The sequence below is a fragment of the Bos indicus x Bos taurus genome, chromosome 19 (genome assembly GCF_003369695.1).
Source record: "Bos indicus x Bos taurus breed Angus x Brahman F1 hybrid chromosome 19, Bos_hybrid_MaternalHap_v2.0, whole genome shotgun sequence".
Classification (NCBI taxonomy): domain Eukaryota; kingdom Metazoa; phylum Chordata; class Mammalia; order Artiodactyla; family Bovidae; genus Bos; species Bos indicus x Bos taurus.
In genome coordinates this window covers 22,863,699-22,885,839 of record NC_040094.1, presented here as the reverse complement: position 1 = coordinate 22,885,839, position 22,141 = coordinate 22,863,699, and the positions used below count along the sequence as shown (strand labels likewise).

The 22,141-nt window shown below is 56.7% G+C and overlaps 1 protein-coding gene across 6 annotated transcripts in view; it reads right to left on the bottom strand.

Annotated features, from left to right (window-relative positions):
• ABR (ABR, RhoGEF and GTPase activating protein) overlaps positions 1–22,141 on the bottom strand; it is a 187,977-nt gene that overhangs the window by 18,830 nt on the left and 147,006 nt on the right. For 5 of the 6 annotated variants that reach the window (XM_027518042.1, XM_027518046.1, XM_027518043.1 and 2 more), the window contains 2 exons: positions 20,313–20,410; positions 19,717–19,848 (listed from right to left, as the gene is read on the bottom strand). In XM_027518042.1, the coding sequence (XP_027373843.1) occupies positions 19,717–19,848; positions 20,313–20,410 (230 nt within the window). Of the gene's footprint in view, positions 1–3,669; positions 4,134–19,716; positions 19,849–20,312; positions 20,411–22,141 lie in introns of those variants that run through there. The other variant, XM_027518048.1, reaches the window with a different exon arrangement.

Genomic DNA, 22,141 nt, shown 5'->3' with positions numbered 1-22,141 from the left:
GTGTTAATATAATGGCTGCAGGAGCACAGGAAGATCTCTCTACTCTGCCCTTCAGGCCCCCAAACCAGCCAGGGTGGACACCATCCTGGGCCCACACAGAGGCCCGGACAGGGAGGAAATGGGCTGCCCATGGGGGTCTCCAGCCCTCAAGAGAAGTGTTACTGCCCCTTTCCTGCAGCCGAGGGATGACTACAGGGGTGTGAGTGGGCGTGTGAATGGTGAAGACAGGACGCAGGTCCCTTCCGTCCAGCAGATAAGGTGTGTGGGGTGGGTGCCAGATGGGGGCAAGGGGGCAGGGAGGTGGGCAGCCGGGGCAGGAGAGATATCTTGTTGCCTAAGGTTTTAGGATCTTTTTTGATGCCCACAGCCAGACGCTGAAGGAAATGATGATGGAGTAAGAGTAAATGAGCCTGAGACATCTCTCTACCCCAACACCCTTGTACTCTCCGTGCCTGGAACAGCCAGTAAATGGCAGACTGAACCTTGGGGACATGCACGTGGCTTGCATACCTGATGCTACCTGTAAGGGAACTGTCAGGTTAAATGACAGACTCTGGGAGGTGCCAGGAGCTGACCAGTGGATGCCTTCAAGATGATGAAGAAAGGGACCTTCTTGAACCCTAAGCTTCCCCAGATGAGCGGGCCAAACCGCACCCCCTCCATCCTTTCTTGGGTAGCACCTCTGACCCTCCTGAGCAATAGAGGGGAGCAAACCCCATCTTAGAGCAGGTGGCCCTATCCCGGAGCTCAGCAGGAAACATCTCAGTTCACCTTGCTGGCCTCTGCCTTCCCGAGAGACGCTCTTCGGAGTGGGTAATTCCCAGACCCCTGAAGCAGAGGTAGGGTCATCAGGAACCATCCTCAGTTCTCCCCCACTCCCCTGGACCCTCCTAGTTCAGCCGAAGCCTCCACCTCCAGCCAGTATCTGGCCTGGTGTGGGTCTCGACGTCTCCACTTGGGCTGCAGGGCGACAGCAGGGGCGTGGATTCCTGCCCACCCACACCCCCCACTCCTGAGACAAAAAGCTCTGGCCTGGCCACTGCCTCCGTGGGGCTCTACTAGCCTCTCTGGCTCCCACAAGTGACCCCATTAAAACCTGTGGACACTTCTGGGGACAGGATGGGATTCCTCTTTCAGCCCTTCTCCCTCCAAAGTGCAATCTAAGGATCTAGAAAGAAGCAGAATGGGAGAAAGATCAGGCACTGAGCCTGGTCTCCCTGAGCGTGATTTAAAGCCAAGGGGGAAAAAAAAAAAAGGAAAAGGAAAGTAGAAATGTGAAGTTAAACGCAGAGAGCACTGGCAGAACCCACAAACTCAAATGCCACGTGTCTCCTCTGCTAAGCGCTTGCACAACAAGCCGACTGCCAAGTAAGAGCCTAGTGTAAAGCTCCAGCCCCAGGAGCCTTACCCTCCGGGATAAGCACAACCCCAACCACAGCCCCCACCCAGGACCCAAAGGAGAGTCTGCCAGTGGCTCCTGCCACCCCTCTTCCAGCAATTGCGGACTCCTGGGGCCAGAGGCTCTACAGGTTGATAACACTGGGCTTTTCCCATTCAAACAGATTCTTCAGCCCCAGCACTGGGTCCCCAGATGAGTCACTTGCACCCCCCTCCAGCCTTCCTGAATCTTTTAGTTAAGAGGCAGCAGGAGGGCCACAGGTGTCTCTGGCATCCACAGCATCACATCCTTGTGGCAAAAAAGCTGGATGAGGAGTTAATGAGGAGACCCCTCCTGCCAGGCTGGGCAGTACCTGGCTCCCTTCCCCCAACCACCTAAGCTGCTGTCTGAGTCCAGCCCCCTCATCTGGCAGTGAGCCTACTGCACTGAAAAAAAAAAAAAAAAAATAGGTTAATGCAGCTGGGAAAAGAAAGGAGGTGGGCAGCAGGTCTGGTTCCACAAGTCTGCCTGCTCATCTACCAGCCCCAGGCACAGCAGGGTGAATGGATGCCCCTCTGTCACCCACGGCACAGACCCTTGTGTCCGTGATACTGACATACTGTGTCGCACAGCAGGGGCTAGGGGACTGAGTCATCTGCCCCACGGAGCATCCCAGAGCCACAGCCACCCTGCAGTTGTGCGGACGCTGATCAGCTTGGCAGCCCAGTTTGGTTGGCCCGCCACCCTTTGCCCAAGGAGCTATCAGATACCAAAAGAGGCGAAGCTGGCTGAAAAATTCCTCAAGTGACTTTTTCATTTTGTTATTCACTACTGCACAAGGGAAGAACTCAAAGTCTGGAGTTTTTAGGTTGACAAACTGCCCCCTACCTGCCAGCCCTCTCCCCGCCTCCTCCCCACCCCCCGCAAAAAAAAAAGGGCAGGTAAACCAGAAAGCCTCTGGCTGGCACTGGGCCAGGAAACTGCAGGATCCCTTTCTTGCCAAGCTCTAGGTCTGGAAATGGACAACGAGCTTAGGGCTGGTGTCTGCTGGCCTCAGCAGGGGGTGAGAAGGGGGTCCAGGCAGGGGATGGCTCCGAGCTGCCGGGCACAGACAGCTGTCTCAGCACAGAGGGGCTCTGGGAGCCGCTGAGGCCAGCAGGGCTCTGCAAGTCTGGTCCCTGGAGAGGCTGAAGGTGACACAGGGGCCAGTTGCAGGCCAGCTCAAGTTGCTGCCCAGCACTTTCCAGGACTGATGTCACCTCTGGGAGGTCACGTATACCCCACTGGCAGGGGATGAAACTAGACAAGGAGCCAACAGGCCCCAAGATCACTTTTTCTTACGGGTGCCAGGAGCCTCTATGCTGCCTGGCAGTGAGAATCTGGCCAGGGGGTCCCTCTTGGAGCTATAGGAGGATGTGCAAATCTCCACCAAGTCACACAGACCAGCCCAAGCCTCCTTTATCACTACCTTGAAGGGCAGGCACCCTGCAACACTTGCTGAGGTACCTGATTTGGTCTACAGTTATCAAGCGCTTCACTGTGCTTGGCACTGGTCTGGCTCTTGCTCAGATGCCCCATGCCAGGGCCCAAAGCCAGCCCCGCGGCAGCCTGCCCAGCTGCAGGACAGTCAGCTTCTATCTCAGATTTTCATCCCCACCCAAGGTCTGGGGCGACAGGCAGGACGGGCAGTCTGCCCTGGCTTGGTCTGAGCTGCCCGCTGGGTCAGGAAACCCCTGGCACACTGATTGAGTTGCCTGGTGCCTGGCTGGCACTGGGCCAGCAGGCCTCTGGGTGGTCCCTGAAGAGGCAGCCTAGAGCCCCCAGACCCGGCAGCACCACGACCTCCCCACAACCTCACACAAAGAAACCTCACATTGGCCAGTGGCACTGAGGTGTTTCTGAGGTTGCCTCTCAGCAAAGGTGCGGCCAACTGCATTCTGGACACAGGGGATTGGGGCTGGGCTGGGCGCAGGAGAGGAAACTGAGACTCAGGGGCCCCTCGCCTCTGTCAGTTCGTATTTCTGAGCCCACAGAGACTCAGAAAGGAGCCAGGCATTCCCCTTTTCCTAAGACAGGGATAGATGCAGAGAAAGTAGGGGTGTGGGTAGCAACAGCATTACTCATATTGAGGCCGTTGAGAGCCAACCCACAGCTCACCCCAGCCTCTGTCCTAGGACCCCATGGGCAGGCAGGAGGCGCAATGAGCTCCCAAAAGGGGATGCCCAGGGGCCCAGCACCCCCCCACCGACCTCAGTCCCTCTCTGTCCACCCGCTCCGGCCCCCTCGCACACCTTTTGGCGGAGGAGCTTGCTGCGCACACGGCCCCAGAGCCGCGCGCCGGTGTTGGGGGGCCGCTTGCTCCCCGGCTCCTCCAGCGGATCCAGGCAGCAGCGCTCCAGGGGCTCGCACACTGCCTTCAGGCTGCAGTCGGGCTGGGGCAGGACGTCGGTCATGCCGGTGGTGGCGGCAGAGCCGGGCCCGACGACGGGCGACCCAGCCTGCGGGGCCAGCTCGTCTCCGGGGACTGGGAGGCGCGGGCGGCCGAGGGGTCCGGAGCCGCTGGAGGGCGGGCAGGCGGGCGCAGTTACTCGAGCCGCGCAGGGAAGCGCATGGTGCGGGGCGCCCCTTTCCGCTCCCTCTGCGTCCTCCCTCCCCGCAGACGCTCGGTTGGATTGCGGTCCGGCCAGGTCCGGCCAGGCGAGAGGGCTGCCAGCGCGAGCTCTCCGCGCAGGCAGCGCCCGAGGCCGCCGGGGAGCCCCCGCCCCCACCGCCCCCACCGGAGGAAGTGACTCAAAGGAGGCGCGGGAGGCTGCCCCCTCCAAAACACCCAACCTCCCGCTTTTAACTCTTGGCAGGCCGGGCCTCCTCCTCACCCACCCCGAGGCCCTCCCTTCAGCCCCTACTAAATAAAGTTTGACAAGCGGCGAAAGCAGCCAGTCCCTTCTCCACTAGAGCCCAGGTTAACCCCTTCCCCACCAGACAGCGGCGCCCTGCGGCTGAGCTGTTTGAGGCGGCGGCTAGGGGAAGCCAGAGGGGGTCTGCAGTGCCAGGAGCCATCAACAGCTGCCCTTGTCCCGGGCAAAGAACTGGGACTGCCCTGGAGCTCTGCTTTCCCTCCCCCAACTCTGGTCCCAGACGCCTCCAGCGATGCCAACTCAGGGACCGGGCCAGACCCGCATGGACTGGCACTCACAAATCTCCTCCTGTGTAAAGAATAATGAAGACCCCCTAGCTGGGCAGCTTCCTGGGCATTCGCAGCCCTGAAGGAATTGGCTACTACAGGTTTTCTCTGGGGACCTGAGTGAAAAAATCCAAGGATGACACTGGTCACGAATGTCCAGCAAGAGGTGCTTCTTTCACGGTGGTTTTTAACCATGGCCGGTGCCCTTCACCAGAAAAGCCACAAAAGGGGCTGTGCTGCTAGCGGTGGAGAAAGCCCACTGACAAAGGAGCAGTGAGCCACTGTGTGCCGGGTGCCTCAGGACAGCAAAGGAAGAACCTGCTCTCCTCCACCCTCAAGTTGATCAGTGTTCATTTAGCAAAAGGCCTGAACCCCAGATGATTAGGGTCCAAACAAGCCAGAGGCATTGGGATGTCACACCCTCCAGAGCTTGACTAGGCAGAGGAAGGAAACCAGCAGTGCCAACCATAAGCCAAGTCCCGTGCAAAGGACGTTCAAATATCCGCTTAGGTGGAAGCCTCGTGACTTTTGTGACGTTGGTGTTACCGTTTAGAGTTGTGAGGACTGGGGCTCAGGGAGGTGAAATTCTTGCTTGAGGTCACGGACACTCAGCTGGCAAGTGACAGGTCTCCTCCAAAGACCCTGGGGCTCCCCACCACTGAAGGGTGGCTGGTTCTCTGGATTCAGGGGATAGGGGGGACAGAGCTGGGTGGGGGGAAGAGCTGGGTGAGGCCCCCAGGGCAGGTAGGTGGGGGCCCAGAATCAGCCCCTTGGCATCTAGAATACACCAGCTGAATCTCAACCAGCACGCAGGTCTTTGGGTTAACGTCGGAGCCCGTGGTGCTTTTGGAAAAAGCAGGGGCTTCACCACAGAGGTAACCAAGACCTGGTCACGACAAGGTGACCCTTCACTGAGTTTACTAGGCGACAGGTACCACGCTAACCCTTCACAGCTCCCCTGACCTTAGGAAGTATGTCTTGGCACCCTCATTTTCCATTTGAGGAAACTAAGGGTACAGAGAAGGTAAGCACTTGCCCAGACCAGGCTGGGCCACGAACAGAGGTCTGGCAAGGCCCTCGCCATCGGGATGACGTTCCAGTGTGCTGGGGGCTGGCCCTGCACTGCCCTGTGCCCTGGTGGTGGAGGCAGGGTCCTGGGACTCTGCTGGTCCCTGCAGGGTAGCTGGATCAGCCACCAGAGCTCCACTATTCACACCCCCTTCTGCACAGCACAGACAGGGCTGAGCTGCCAAGGCTGCACAGACCCTCTTTCCCTACTTGAGCCCAAGTTGCTCAAGCCGGTGCAGCTCAGTGGGGCCACAGTTCTCCCAGTAACCTCTGAGGGGGAGGGGAAGAAGCCCACTGAGGCAGGGATGTGCCTATGTCCCCTGGGGCCTGACCTACTCTTGATCTGCTCCCCCAGGGAACCTGGGTGCTACCTTGGAAGAGAGTCTTCCTCCAACCCCATGAGGGGCCAGCAGCTTCCCCTCCTCCCCCACCAGCTGAATAAAACCCACCTCCTCCAAGGCTTCACTCATTCCTGGGGTCTTCACCTCTCCATCCCAGTCATTTCATTCAAGAGGCACTGCCTTACAGCCTGGCTATGTGCCTGACTCTTGAAATCACAAAGAAGAACCAAAAGCCTGTGCTTGGGACTTCCCTGGTGATGCAGGGTACTTGGGTTCGATCCCTGGTCCGGGAAGATCCCACATGCTTCAGAGCAGCAAAGCCCCGGTGTGTGGCAACTACTGAAGCCCGAGCACCTAGAGCCCATGCTCTACAACAAGAGGATCCACCTTTGAGAAGCCTGATCACTGCAACGAAGAGTAGCCCCCGATCGCCACAGAGAAAGCCCAAGTGCAGCAACATAGACCCAGCACAGCCAAAAAAAAAAAAAAAAGGCCTGCGCTTGATAAAGTTGACAGCCCAAGAGAGGAGAGGAGGTGAAGGCTTAAACACCTCCAATGGGAGACAGAGAGGCATTCATACATTTAGCATTTATCAGCTGTGCAACTACCACGTGCCATACCCAGATGGACAAAGCACTGTCTTTCTGCCCTCAAAAACCCTGTCTTGGGCCACAAGGAAAGCACAGATCAAGTGCCATGGAAGTTGAGAGAAAGGAGAGAAAAATTCTAGCCAGAGGGCATCAGGGAAGGCTTCCTGGAGGAGGAGGGGTTGGCCTGGGCCAGAAGAAAAAAAAGGTCACCCTCCCCAGCTTTGTTCTGCATCCCTCAGCTGGTTGTGTAACTGGCTGGTAAGGTGCCATTATAATTGCTGACCATGCTCACCTGCTGCAGACACGTGGTCCATGCTGGGCACTGCCAGCTGTTAACTTCAGAACTGGCCCCTCGCTGGCTTTCTAAGGTTCTCTGCCCTCTATCTGGGTCACATGCCACAGGGTGCAGGTAGGGGATGCTGTGCAAGGTGCGTCCCCCAGCAGGTGTGTGGGAGAAGGGGGACGGTGCAGATCCTGTCCCCAAAGCCTTATACTTGTCTGTCTTAGGAACTCCAGACTCAACACTTGTCTGGGTAAATCGAGCTCTGATTGGATGAAAGATGGCCAACTGGTCTCCATGGTGACATAAGCGCCTTAGCAGATGGGTAGCTGTTGGGAGGCTCTTCCCTTGAGATGCTCATCTTTCCTTCCTCCCCGTGGGCTGGGGGTTCTCCTCCAGGGACAGCACAGATTTGCCTTCTCTTCCCCAAGCTTGACTCACTCCTTCCTGGAAGCAATGGTTGAGGAGCAGGCTGTGGGGTGGGGGGCTGTGCAAGACAAATGTTCCTGAGAAGTTCCTCAAAAGCGGTCGTCTGAGTTCTGGTCCCTCCAGAGCACCACAGACCCTTCCTCAGCTTCGCTGGGTGTCCCGGCCACCCAGGAAGTGACAGCACCCCCTCCCCCTCTGTCCATCCCGCCACACCTGGCAGAACCGGCCTCTGAGGATGAGCAAGGGCCCCCTGACTGGATAAACAGAGCCTGGGTGGGAAGGCCCACACGAACAGATGTCACTGCCTTTGGAATTAAAAACATTCTTAGTAGACCATCCCATCCTTCGTTACCCCCCTCCCCAGGCTCTCCGCCAGAGCAATGAGAGGGGCCGTCCCCAGGGAGGTGCGGGCAGGACCCTGGGTTACCCCGAGGGAGGGGGAGACACCTGGGGTGGCTGGGACCGGCCACCCAGCACAGCGGTGATGGAGGCAAAAATCGGGCTGAAGTGATCAGCAGCGGCATCGCTGAAGAAAAAAAGGTCAACGGGGAATAGCAGCAGCTGAGCTGTGTGGGCAGGCGAGGCAGGGACTGCCACCGGGCTGCCTTGGCGACAGCGGGGGGCAGGGACGGCTCCAGGCACGTCCTCCAGCCCGTGAACACGAGGAGGAAAGTTCTTTCTCAGAACCTTGCGGAGCTGCTGCAGCTTCTCTGGACTGACCTCCTTTTCCCCTCGGTGCAGGCTGGAACCCTGACTCCCCATCCCTGTCCTCCAGCCGAACGACTCGAGGGCAGGAAAGGGGGCTCCTGAGCGGCCAGCTAGACCAAGTCCACGGGCACTCCAGCGAGGACAGCCTGGGAGTGGGGGCAGGAGACAGCCCCCAGGGGCGACCTGGAGAGGCCAAGTGCTGGCGCTGGAGCCTGAGAGGAGCCGGGGCTGGCGCTGAGGTTGAGGACCGGGAGGGAAGTCCAGCCAGAAAGAGAACCAGCAGGGCACGCAGCACCCAGGAGCCCATGCAGAGGGCGTGTGAGTTGGCAAGGAGGGCGGCACACCACAGGAGAACTAGGAGAAAGGGAGGCAGAGAGTGCCCTTAAGATGAACAGCTCGGGGATCCCTGCATTGCTCATGGGTGTTCTCACCCTGCTCTGCACCCATCTTGACCCAGACTGTGGACTGGAAGGGCAGAGATCACCAGAGAAGGAGAAAGGGAGACTCGTTTACGTTTCTCCATCCTTTCCGAGCGTCTGCTATGTGCCAGGCCTGCGTTAGGACTGGAGATGGGAACACTTTGCTCAAAGTCTCCAAGTAGCCAGTGGCAGAGCTGATCCTAGAAGCTACATTTTCACTCATTTACCCAGTCACCCATCACTGAATAGACACCCACCACATGCCAGGTGGGGAGGACCCAGGACGCAGCTCACTCGGAGCTGTGACACTCCAAACCAAGCCCTGGCTGCCCCACCACTGACCTGCCCTCCGAGGAGATAAGTGTCAGCAACGGAGGACTCTCCCAGGCATCCAGGCCAGGACTTCTGAGCCTGAGTCCTGCCTGCTAACAGTGTGCACGGGGTTGCAGGTTTCTGAGCTCTGGCACCTGGACTCTGCAGATAACTGGCTACTGGTGGCTTTAGATGGCCACCCAGGGCGGGGGTTGGGGAGCAGCTTCTGACCCGAGGTGTAAGGTGTTGGGTCAGGGGGCCACCAGGATTCGAAGGCAATTGCTCCGCAGCCTAACCTCAAGGTGTACTTCCTGTCTCCCAAGGCCCAGCCGAGTCACAAGTCAGTGCAAATGACGCGCAGCTCCCCATGCACTCTGCCCGCCACCCCAGGCTGGTGTGTCTCTGGAGTGTCTGGGGGCTCCAGGAGAGGATGAGAGAGCCACAGAGTTTGTCCATTGCCAGGCTGTCCTGATGGCGCGTCCCTGGCAACCCCGAGTGATTCTCACAGCACATTTGGTCACGGAAAAGGATGGCAAATCCACTTGAGCCTTTGGGAACATCCTGCTTACCTCAAACAAAACCCACCCAGGACAGAGTGGGCAGAGCACGCCCACCACACGTCCGATCCATTCCTTACCGCACAAGTCATGATGTAATTCACGGCCAGACTGACACCCAGACCCCCTTGGCCACCTGTTTGCTCCTGCTCCCAGGAAGGAAGCGCCTGACCAGGGGGGGCTCCCACATAGCAGCGGGTGGGCAGAGCACTCCACGGGGGCCCCCAGGCCGTGTACTAAAAACATAACAGCCTCAGACAGGAGGGTTTGAAAGGAGCTCAGGGTCCCCTGAGCCTCCATGCTTTTTTCTCTTTCCCTATTATTAAACAACTCTTTTTTTTCCCACCCAACACTGAGCTCCAAACAAGCAGAAGACAGTTCTTGGGAGCCAGGGAACCACTGTGGCAGCCACTCCCTCTCTCTGGACGAAGCTTTCACACCTGTCAAACAGGACCTGGACTGGACAAGTGGTCAGTGATGAATGTTTTTTAAAGCAGAGGACACACCCTGCTTTCTTTTCTTACGCCTGCCCCCATCAATTAAGGGCAGAAGCAGGGAGCCCCTGGCTGAAATGGGAATACAGGACTTGCCACTCCCACTGCCTTTGTCCACCACTCCCTGCCTTGGGGGCACTTCAGGTCACCTCAGTAGCCCCCAGGCCTGCAGACCTTGAAGCCTCTGGTCCTTCTTTAAGCGGATGGACCGTTCCCATGAGAACTGCTATTCCTCTACCACAGCCACTGCCCCTCGGTCCCCTCCAAGGTGGGTAGATTAGGGGCTTTTTAAGGAAACTTCTGGGTCAGACTACTGGATCTGAAACTTATGTCTTAGCTCTACTTTTCTCTCTGCTTTGACAAAGCTCTGGGTCTCTGCTTTGCTGGTGTGGGTTCCCTTCGTTGGCCTTACAATAGGGTTAACACTTATCTCATGGAGTCAGTCTAGCTGGTGTTTTCTGGGTCACCTCCGCCCAGAAGCCAGCACAGCTCAGCTCTTGCCTCTAAGGGTATGAGAGGCTATGCCCAGCTTCCCCTGTGTCAGTCCACACGGAATGGGCTGTGCGTGGTGTCAGACCCTCACAGAGAGCTACCACACAGCTCCTGCCACGGCCAGGCTGGGCTGAGTGAGGGGTGGAGGTAGGCTCTGCAGCACCTGCAGTGAGGGAGGCCAGCAGAGACCACCTAAGGTGCCCCCGATCTGCATTCATGTCCAGCCTCAGCCCTCACTTGGGGAGTCCTTGGCAATTCCCCCACTAAATCCTCTTCTCAAAGGTTTTGAATCAAATCAAAAGCAGGACCATCCTAGGAGGATGGAGTCACAGCTTCCGCCTGCAGGGAGGTTAGTGGTTCCTGGAGCATGCAGTAAGCCAGGCGTTGTCACCACAAGGACTCACCTAGGCCTCACACGGGTCCAAGAGGAAGCACTCTGAGAGGTCACTTTGCTATTAGGTGGTGGAGGGCGATAAACCCCGAGTCTTTCACCTCTGAGTCTAGGGGACAACACCCTCCCTTGGTTTGTTAAGACTCAGGACTGTGTGTTCTCGGGGCCTGCCGGAATCAGTTCCCAAGTCCTCTCTGGATCAGTTTCTCTGCTGTCTCTCACCCCTGCCAGGCGGGCGGGGGAGTGGGCACCACGTCCGCCTGCCAAGGGGGCATTCCCACGCAGGGCAGGAGGGAGAGAGGAGACCTGAGCCTCCATCTGCTTCCTGCCCAATGTTTCCTGTCTCCAGAACCCACTTGGCAGAGCCCAGGCTCCCCAGATCAGGAACACCCGGGAGACGAAGGCGGCTGAGCAGGGGCCGGAAGAGAAGTCGTCTGCAAGTTCAGGGAGGCCTGTGGACAGCAGGACAGGCCCTCTCAGGGTATTCTGGCCCTGGCTCTCCCCAACCCCACTGCCCACTCCAAGTACAACCGAGCCATCCAGACCTGCTGTGAAGATGGCAGGTGAGGCACTGAACAGAGAATGGATCCGAAACAGCTCTAATCACCTGGGCCCTGGGAGGAGGAGGGGAGGGTGTTGGAAGCAGGGAGGGGAACAGTCCTGGTGCCTCCAGGCTGGCACAGGGTGATGATGGCAGCCAAGGGAGGGGGCCCCCTGGGGACCTGATGAGAGCAGCTGGCAGCAGGGATCTAAAGCACGGACTCCAGATGCAGATGGTTCCCAGGACCCGCACACCCAGCCCAGGCTGGGGGCAGGGAGGGGCCCATCTCCCAGTGGAGAGCCTGGAAAGCCGCACTTGGCACGACCACTGTGGTGTCCCAGGACAGGGAGCTGCCTAGGGCTGCGAGGTGCCAGGCTGGGCGTTCGGGGCTGGGATGAAAGCTCTGACTGCCCCTGCAGGCAAGGTTTTCTCACAGCTGCCCCTAATCCTAGCCAAGACCAGCCACTCTCAGGGGACAGGGCACAACTGTGGTAGGTGTGCCCTGAAGGATGCCTGGGAGAAGGTGCCAAGGACCCACTGTAACGCCCCTCTGGTCATTCCACCCATGGAGGGATCCAGGCATCTTGTGGTACCAGTTCTGAGGAACCAGAGCAGAAGGGGTTCCAGGTCAACCCAGCTAGCACCCCAGAGCCCAGCTCCCCAGGCAATAGAGCTGGCACGCTAGACCCTCGGGCAGAGTCAAATGGGGACAACAGGCCCTGGGGGACCAGAGGGAGGGAACTGGGCTGGAGTAGCCCTGCACTGCCGCCCCAGCAGGCTCCTGACCCATGCTCACTCCCAGCTCCCGCATGCCCTGCAGAGCAATTGAAGCCAGACGCAGCTCCCTCCAACAATGACCCCCTTTTCCCAGCTCATCACTCACTCTGGGCCTGACCGCACCAAGCCGAGGTGAGCACAGCTCCAAGGGGACAAGCCTGGAACTAATTAGCCTGGGGTAGGGGCACAGGAGGGAAACTTCAGGCTGGCAGGCAGTGAGGACCCCCACCTTGACCTCCCGCCCCCTCAGAGGTTGGTTCATCAAAGCCCGTCTGGATCCACCAGCCTAAGAAAACAGACATGGCCTTGGCCAGCCTAAGGCCCAAACACAGGGGCCACTCGCAGGTGACAGCCTTTGGAGGCAGGAATGCTTCGACAAGCTACACGCAGAACACCCACAGGAAGGTGGAGGACAGTGGACCTGGTCCTGCTTGGCTCAGGCAAAAAGCTGACGTCACTAGACAGACTCTGTGCCAGGCCCTGCAAAGGGCCTCACGCACTTTCCCATTCAGTTCTCTTGACAGCCCATTTTACAGGTGAGGAAACTGAGGCTCAATGAGGTCAAGTAACCAGTTCTCCCAACTAATGAATGGAGAAAGCTAGACTGAAGCCCAGATCCATCTGGCCTCAAAGCCCCTCCAACACTGACTGAATGATCCCAGTTCTCTTCTGCTCTCTTCACTATGTGGGGAGGTCCCGTACATTCTTTGCATCTATTGCACAGTGCCTGCCACTTAGATGGAGCTCAACAAGCAGAAACGCAGGGATAAACCAGCGAAAGCATGGATGTGCACTGACCAGCTCTTTCAGGGACATTCCATCCTTGGAGCCTCATGTCAAGCCTATGACAGAGGCAGCGTGGGGGTAACTGTCCCCATTTAACAGATGAAGAAACTGCGGCCCCCAGAGGTCAAGGGACCTGGATGCTTTCTCCGACTCTCAGTCCAGGGTTCTTCCTATACTGTCAGGGTAAACCGCACTCCACACTCAATCTTTCTAAACCACTGACCAAAGGGAGGGCAGCCAAGGAAGGAAAGGAGACCCGAGGAGACGGGGCCTAGCTAGGGTGGGGGTGGGGTGGGGGGAGAGAAAGCGGTGGGGCAGCTCTTTTCTTTAACTGGAAGAGGCTAATGGTGAGCGATATAAGCTTTTATATATAGAATGGATACATAAGAAGGTCCTACTGTGTAGCACAGAGAATCATGTTCAGTACCCTATGATAAACCACCATGGAACTATGCCGCACAGCAGAAATTAACACAACAGTGTAAATCAACTATACTTCAACTTAAAAAATGATGCTTTTTCAAAAAAAGAAGCTAACAGTGACCAGTTGTGTCCTGGGGGTGTGGAGGCCTGCTCTCCTATTACATCCGAAGAGAGATAGCAACTATGGGTGGGGGAGGGACATGGTGACCCTGGGCCTGGAGGGAAGGAGCTGAGAAACTCCATCCTCAGAAACTATGCTCTTTCCTTACTTAAATGTAAGAGTCAGGGACTTCCCTGGTGGTCCAGTGGTTAAGAATCTGCCCTGCAATGCAAGGGACGCAGGTTTGATTCTTGGTTGGGGAACTAAGATCCCACATGCCACGGGGCTTGTGCCCTAACTATGGAGCCTGAGAGTCGCAACGAAAGATCCCACATAATGCAGTGAAGACCTTACGTGGCGCAACTAAGACCCGATACAACCAAATTAATTTTTTAAAAAAGTAAAGTCTAAGGTGGAAACAGCCCAAACGTCCATCGATGGATGAACGGATAAGCAAAATGCAGTTTACACATATAGCGCTGTTCAGCCTTAAAAAGGAAGGAAAGTCTGTTGTTCTATCAAACTACGTAGACCAGACTTAAAGACACTGGGCTGTATGAAGTAAGCCAGTCACACAAGGATAAGCGCTGCAGGATTCCATTTACATGAGCTACCTGGAATAGTCAAATTCCGAGAAGATAGAATGCTGGTTGCCAGGGGCTGGGGAGGAGGAATGGAAAGTTTCTGTGTAATGGGTATAAAGCTTCTTTTTGGGAAGATGAGAAAATTCTAGAAATGGATGGTGATGATGGCTACGCAACAATGTGAATGGACTTAACGTCTCTCAAGTGTACACCTAAAAATTATTAAAATGGAAAATTTCACAGTATATATATATATTTTATCACTGTTGAACCAAAAAGTAAGTGGGTCTAGATATTGTCAGATGAGCCAATCTGGGCTCTAAGAATACTCTTAGTTCTGAAGGCAGGGGACTGGCCTTCATGACCTCCTCCCTGAGTGTCATTTCTAATAACTAACCCCTCATAAGCTTCCAAGTAGCCAGGTCAAGAATGTCAAAGAAATTACTCTCCTTTCCCGCTTCAGACACAGGCTTCAAGCTCCAGATGGGAGGAAGACGAGAGGGCGGAGGCTCTCATCAGGCCTGAATGTTGCAATCAGGGCTGGGGGAGTGGGGGGCAGTCGGGGGAGGCAGGGAGTTATCCCTCCAGGCATCAGGACAGCTGGGGCTTCCTTCTGGGCCTGGAGCCCTGCCCCTGCCTCACCCTGGGGTCTTGAGTTCTCCTGTGTCCGGGGAGGGCAGCCCCCAGTCAGCTCACAGGAGTGTAGCTGCCTTCCACCAGGGAGAAGAGAACTGAAGGTTGGGGGCCCATCCCCAGGCTTCTGGCTGAACTGGGAAAGGGGGAGCAGAGGCATGAAGGGGCTCCTTGGTCTCAGACCCCTCTCCGGTCTGAAGTCAGTGGCAGGAACTGAGCTGTGAGATCCTTCGGGAGAACTCTCCCCTCTGGCCCGGCCAGTCAACCAGGGCTGGATCCTGGGAATAAGCTCACAGGCCAGCGAGCAGGTCCCAGTTGAGACAGCACATCTGGAGCCCGGAGTGGCAGGGCTGGAAATAGACAGGGATAAACACGCAGGAGTCTCCTGGGGCTGGGGAGCCAAGGCGGAGGAAGGGGGGCCTCCTGGCTGAGGGGTTCCTGGGCTGGGCGGGGCAGCAAGGAGGAGGTCTGGGGAAGGAAGGGGGTGATCAGAGACGCTCCACGCTGGGGGGATCTTCTACCAAAGTTGCAGTGACAAAGGGCAGACCCCTGAGTCATGGGCTGACATCCCAGTCTGCCACTGCCCCATCCAAGAGTTTTCATTTCCCTCATTTGGCCAGCAGCCGACCAAGCAAGACCAAACTGGGACCAGGATCCCAAATCTGGGGCCCCTGCTCAACCACTAAACAGCTGTGTGACTGCGGTTATGTCACTCACTCTCTCTGGTCTCAGTTTCTTGCTCCCTGCAAATCAGAATTGAAAAAACCCTCCAGAATTCCTGCTGACATGAACACTATGAATCCCTCCTCTTCTATTCATTCCTTCAACCTCCCTCTTACTGGCACTGCTCACCATAACTTCAGCGCAGGGCAGGCGGGCTCCTTAATTTCCTGGGACACTCCCTGTGCATTCCTGCCTCCCTTCTCTGGGCCACGTGGGCCCTTCCCCCAGAATCCCCACTCCTTTCTGCTGATCCAGAGCCTGCCCACCTTGTTAGAATAACAGAGCCTTAAAATGGCAATTAATGGGCTGGCCATTATGCAAAATGATTTTTATAAAGTACTTTTGACAATGTAACCCCAAAACAAGGCAATTATAAAGACTACCTTCAGCCCTAGAAAAAAGGAGGTTTATGATAATGTTACGTGAAAATAGAAAAAACAAGATAAAATATGCACTTATCATTAAAACCACATAAAAATCTACATCCCTTTAAAAAAAAAAAAAATCTACATCCCAAGGAAGGGAAAAGGCACAAAATAAAATGGCTGGTTCAGAGGAGTGGGAGTCAGGACGGTTTGTGATTGTGTTTCAAGCCTCATTATTATTATTGCAATTTTCCTTTTAATATAAACACAGCTTTGGGAATCAAAAAAACCCAGCTCTCAAACCTCTGCCACTCTACCTCCTCCTGGAAGCCTCCCTAACTCCTGCCCACCAGGATCTCTCCTCGTTTGAATTCCTGGGGCATAAGTTTGTGTCTTATTATGCAGGGAACAGTGCGGGGAACAGAGAGCCCTGGGGAGGGCCAGGCAGAGGCCCTGGAGAGTTCCACTCTCCTACTAGCTGCCTGGCCTTCGGCAGGTTCCTAAACCCTTTTCTGCCTCAGCTTTCTCAACTTTAAAATTGTGAAGGGGACTTCCCTGGTGGTCCAGTGGATAAGACTTGGAGCTCCCAATGCCGGGGACACAGGTTCAACCCCTGGTTGGGGAACTTAGATCCCACAGGCTGCAAGCAGACAAGCCGGCACACTGCAACAAAGACCCGGTACAGCCAAAAAGGAAAACCAAGAAAATTAAACTGTGATTACTTTCCTACCCTGTAGGAGACTATGAAGGTCCCCTGGGGTAACCGCTGTATTAGCCCACTGTGGGGGTCAGAGAAAGCTCTCTGATGGGAGGGCTCTTATTCCCAAGCCCCTCCCATCATCATCATCACCCTCTCCATCATCGTCTCTGGCGTCTTGCTTTGTGGCCGAGCAGCCTGGCATATAGGGATACGCTTGTCTTTCCAATCTGGCAGTAGATTCCTTGAGGCTGGGCGCCCACACCTCAGAGCAGCCAGTCAGTGCCAGGCACACAGCAGAAGCAGAGGAAGTCCCCCTCCCCTGCTCTTTCCCGTGAACACTCATTCTGCTTCCTTCCAGGTACACCAGGCAGCAATAAATGTCCCTCGTTGGGAGGTAAGAGGACTCCAGACAAAGGAAGCCCTTTGTTCACCATGTGCCATAGAGCCGGCTTCCCAGGCGGTGCAGTGGTAAAGAACCCGCTTGCCAATGCAGGAGACACAAGAGACATGAGTTCGATCCTTGGGTCAGGATGATCCCCTGGAGAAGGAAATGGCAACCCACTCCAGTATTCTTGCCTGGATAATCCCACGGACAGAGGAGCCTGGCGGGCTACAGTCCAGGGGGGTCGCAAAGAGTCGGACACGACTGAGTGACTGAGCACACACACAGGCCACAGAGCAGGATGTGGGATGGGAAGTCGCCCCGGCTCCTCCCCCAGGCCACGAGCCACCGCAGTGCCCTTCACCCAGGCTGGGGGACTCCCTGAAGGCCTGGCCCAAGGGGACACAGCGCAGAGGAGAGAGCGGGGCCTTTCCTGCACTGCCAGTAGAGACGCCAGGGCCGCTCCGTCCTTGTCTGTAAATGGGGCGGATGCGACTGTCCTTTTCCCGGAAGAGCTGTTGCAAGGACCACATGAGAACATTTGGGAACAAGCCTCCAAGAGTGCAAATGCTGGACACACACGCTGGTGATTAGCGCTGCTGTTTGTCCGTCACTCCAGGCCGCCCCTTCCTCGCCCCCAGCCTGCCGCTCTGGGGTCCCTGCCCCCACCGCCAACCAGAGAGGGAAGCTCACCTGGGAGGAAATGCCTGGGGTCTCCGGCTGTTCCCTGGATGGGCTGAGAGGAGGGCCTTAGGAAGAAGTGGGGGCCACAGGGGGCGGGCCTTCTCCCCCTGCCTTCCTTCAGGCCAGCTGAACGGCCCCAAGGCCTCGGCCCCTACTGTGAGGCCACCTTTAGTGCCATCCTTGGCGCCTGCTGAAGGGGCACGGAACCAAGTGCCAGAGGCTGGTGCCAACTCCCTTCCTTGGACACCAGCGGGAAAGGGAGGTGGGAGTGAGCTGTGGGAACAGACAATTCCATGGCTCCGTGGGGCCTGGCCATGTGGAAATGGCTCCGTGTAGCCTCTCCAACCCAGCCCGGGCATCCTCAGAAGGGTGAGTGGACTTCACACGCACGGTGCACCCCCTGGTGGGGACAGACCACCCCCTTTCCACACCCCATCCATAGGAAGAAGGCAGGCAAGACAGTTCCATGGCTGAAGACCAAGGGCTGGGCCTCAGAGGGCTGAGGGCTGGGCGACTTCAAAGCCCTCCAGAGGACGCTGGCTCTGAACTGGCCGCTCACAGGCCCAGGTCAGCTGGCAGCAGGAAGGTTTGTGTTTCTTTTAATATCAACTCCCAGGCGTTTAACATTCCTCGAAGCTTAAACACAGAAACGTTTTCCTTACCAGACTGCGCTCTCGGCTTTGCCAAACATAACCTGGCTTCTTCCCCTTCCCCCACAACCTCCATCTGCTCCTGTCTCCAAGATGTAATGATTTATGGCGTGTTTCCCCTGGGCCCATGCAGTTGACAGCAGCAAGAGGGAGGGAAGTGACAGGACTGCGAGTCCAGGTGGGGATGAGGCCATCGAGCCCTGGAATCCGGGTTTGCGGAGCCCTGGGGGTTGGCGTCCATGGTGCTCCCTGAGCTGGCTGCTCAGAACACCATTTTAACCCTTCCATCCCATAGCCACTAATGGCCTGGAGGGCATGGGCACCGTCATGCTTTTTGGCTGGGCATCTCCTGGGGCCAGATGGGCAGCCCAGGGACGTGGACATGGGGCTCCCAGTCATTATTCTGCAGGAAGTTGCTTCCCGGGACTAAATCTAGAGCTCGCTCGCATCAGCTCCTGTTCCCTAAATAATGAAGGACTGGCTCCTGGTTGCCTGGCAGCACCATCTCCCTGGCGACGGTGCTGAAGAGTGAGGTGCAGGTCCTCAGCATTAAGAAGGGATTATGCTCAGGAACACTGGGTGTCATGAGGCGGACGGCCGGGCCCCCACCGAATAGTGCCATCTTCCTCGTTCACACACAGGTGCCTGAGACAGGGTAGGGGGAGCACACAAGCCCCCAAGGGGACACTGCCTCTGAGGACACCCAGCCAAGAGTCAGATACCAAACTCTGCGGCCTCAGCAGCGCATCAGAGAACAAACGCTTCCTGGGAAAAAGCATCATTCAGCTTCAGCTCCTGCACCCAGAGGACACCTGGCACAGCTGCTAAGAAGCCCAGAGCACCCAATGCCCACCGCTCAATCCCAGGGCGTGTCAGTTACGGATTCCCTTGATTGCACGGTCAAAGAATCCACACCCAAACCAGGCCACTTGTGTGATAAGCACAAGGCCACACAAAGTGCCAGACAGAATGTGGACGGCTCCACACCAAACGCCACGCCTCCAAGCCTACATCCCCTTGACAGGCTAAGTGAACAGCAACCATCTTTAACAGAATTTCCAAACTCACAGGCTGCAAACAAAGCCCTTTTCCCTACGTACATTTATAAGGCAAAGAAAAAGAGCTGGGGTGGTGCATATATCTGGACTCAGGACCTATCTGGATCTGCTTGGACCACAAGACCCACCCTAAGCCAACAAGCTCCTGGCACAGGCGAGTCAAGCCCAGCAAACCTTGCAGTGGGGTCAGAGGTCAGCCCCTAGCAGCCCAGCTACATCCTCAGCCCTTCCAACAAAGCGGCACATGCTTGGGGTCTCACTGCTTCCATGGCAGACAGTGCTAATCTAACACAGCATTCACGATACAACCTCAGAATCCTTCTTAACATAGTATTTCTGGAAAAGAGCCATCAGAAGGCCACAGACTGGATGTGTAAACAGTGGCACTGTCATCCTTCCAGGCTACCCTGCAGGAGTGTGGATGACCTGAGTGCACAAGATGTGGAAGCCCAAGGAACCAGGCACACATGGACTTCTGGGGCTAGAATACGACAGCATCTCCAGCAGGGGGAGAATGATGACCTCGGGGAACTTGGCTCAAGATAGCTGTGAACCCAAGTCACAAAGGCTAATACCTTGACCGAGAAGGTAGAAGAGAAGGACACCTTCCCAACTGGCACTGCCTCCCAGGCACCCTTGCCTTGGTGCCCTGGCCGCGCCTGCTTCTCACCTGAATCTGCCCTTTGCCCATGATCTTATCCACGATCTCATTGTTGTCCTTGTTGACCTTGGTCTTGTCATAGCACTTCTCGTAGCACAGGATCCTTAGGGACTGAGAGCCCTCCAGCTCAATCTCGAACTCCTGGGGAAAGACGAGACAGGATGCTGAACACCTGCAGCTGACCTGGGTTCCCAGCAAGGGTGGGCCCCACCTTTGCAAGGGTGAGAGGGGGCGAGGCGGGCCCATGAGGACCACGTCATGAGGTCTGGAGCAGCTTCCTCATTCTCTGGAGCTCCGGAGGCCTAGGAATCACTGAGGAAGGGGAGTATAGACCCTGAACTGTACGCTCCTTATCTCATCTGATCTTGGAAGCTAAGCAGGGTCGGGCCTGATTAGTACTTGGATGGGAGACCCCGAACTATAATATAACCCTGTGTCTAGACACAAACCCAAGATCAGAAGCCAGATGAGCAGGGAGGGGAGGGCAGAGGGACAGAGCTGGCCCAGCAGCAGGCTTGGCCATCCCCAGACAATAGGACAAGAGCGCCGGGAGCAGGGTGGGCACGGTGGGGGATGAGCCCGGGGTCCCTGCGGGGACCACTCACCTCGTCCCACTTGGGCTCTGTTGTGTCCCGGAACACCCTGGTTTTGGCTTTGCTGACAAAGTAGCCAAAGGAATCCACCTCCAGGGTACAGTACAGGTCTGTGGGGACAGGCAGAGACACCGAATGAGGCCCAGGGCTCAGGAACCCAGGAGGGAAGGGGGATCATGCATCAGTCTTCCCAGGGTTCCCGTGGGCGCTCTGCAAATCCACATGCACGCCCAGCCTCAGGCCCCGCAGCCTGCCCCTCCCTGGGCACTGACTAGGTTGTTTCCCAAGGCAATGGTGTGTGCTGGGGGGTGACTTTGGGGAACCACAGCCAGTCCTCTAGTGTGAATCAGGGGCAGGGGGCGGAGGTCAGAGGGTGGCTGTACATGCCCTTCCCAGGCCCCAGGAGCTACCCAGCTGGGCTGTTCTCCATCAGGACTCTCCTGCAGAGCTAAGACTGGGGAGAGCTGTCCCTCACTGTGTGTGATGGAGACTGGATGTAACCAGGTATCTGAGCACAGCAGGTATCTGAGCAGGGCGCAGGTGAACAGGCGAATGAAGCAGAAGGCCTAACGGGCCCCCATCAGAGCAGAGAGCGCGTCTGGGCTGCTGAGAGATGGATGGGCATGAAGTGTCCCTTCACTGGCTCCCCTGTGAGGGAATCCCCATCAGGGACTAGTTCTGGTATAAAAGGGAGGGCTTTGGAGTCGGCCTGTCTGGGTCAAATCCTAGCTCTGCGCAAACCACCCCCTCTCTGTGCCTGACTGCTCTCCTCCGGTCAAGATGATGGTGCCTGCAGGCCAGGCTGGACTGTGTGGACCTGATCAGTTTACTAGGACAAGCAGCCGTGACTGAAGATTCACAAAGCCTGAGTCAGAAGGAATGTCCGAGCGGGTCAGGGGGCTGGCGGAGGGAGGTGAGGACTGGCTGGAGGCAAGGGAGACTCTGGAGCCGTAACTCACCCCGTGTCTGAGCACCCCAACCCAGTCTGAGAGGTCGGACCCCTGCTCTGGGGGAGTGGGACGCCCCACCCTAATGGGCCTGCTCCTGAGGCCTATTCCAGCTGACAGGAGGCAGAGAGACAGGAAGGGGGAGACATCTGGTCACCATGGAGACATGAGGGCCCCCGTCCAGCTCAGTGGGCTGCAGACTTGGTGTGTGGAGCAGCCCCAAGGAGCTGACTGATGAGGAATATTCCCAGGCAATGCCCCCATCAGCAGATTCTGTGGGTCTGGGGGCATCCAGGAAACTGGTGCTGTTTCGCCAGCACAGCCCGAGTGATGCGCGAGGGGGTCCTGGCCACACTGAGAGAAACGGTGCTCTAGAGGGGAAAGCATGGGCCTTGGTGTCAGAAGGCATGGATTCAACTCCATCATCTGTGTGCTCTGCTGGGCCGCCCTGGGAAAGTCCCTGGAGCTTTCTGGCCTCAGCTTCTTTGTGTGACAAGTAGGAATGGCATCAGCAACCTAGAAAGGGTGCCAGGAGGCTCAGAGCAGATAATGCACCCGAAAAAGCTCTGAATGTGCCAACCACGGTCAGCTCACTGGCCACATCTGCATTTTCTCTAGCACCTAGTAAGGGACCCGGCAGCACAATAGGCATCTGGAAATAAACTACTTCGTTCAGCATTTTGAGCTCCTGTTCATTCAGCGATGAAGGAGACGTGGCTCCTGTCCTCTCAGAACTCACAGTGCATGAAGCACATTTTAAGTGACAAAAAAGTACGACAGGTGCTGCCCCAGGGTGATAGGAACACAGAGAAGGCAGGCAGATTTGCTTCGGGAATCCAGGTGTCACAGAGAATGTTAATTGAATGACTGTTTGCAAGTCAATGGCATACCCTC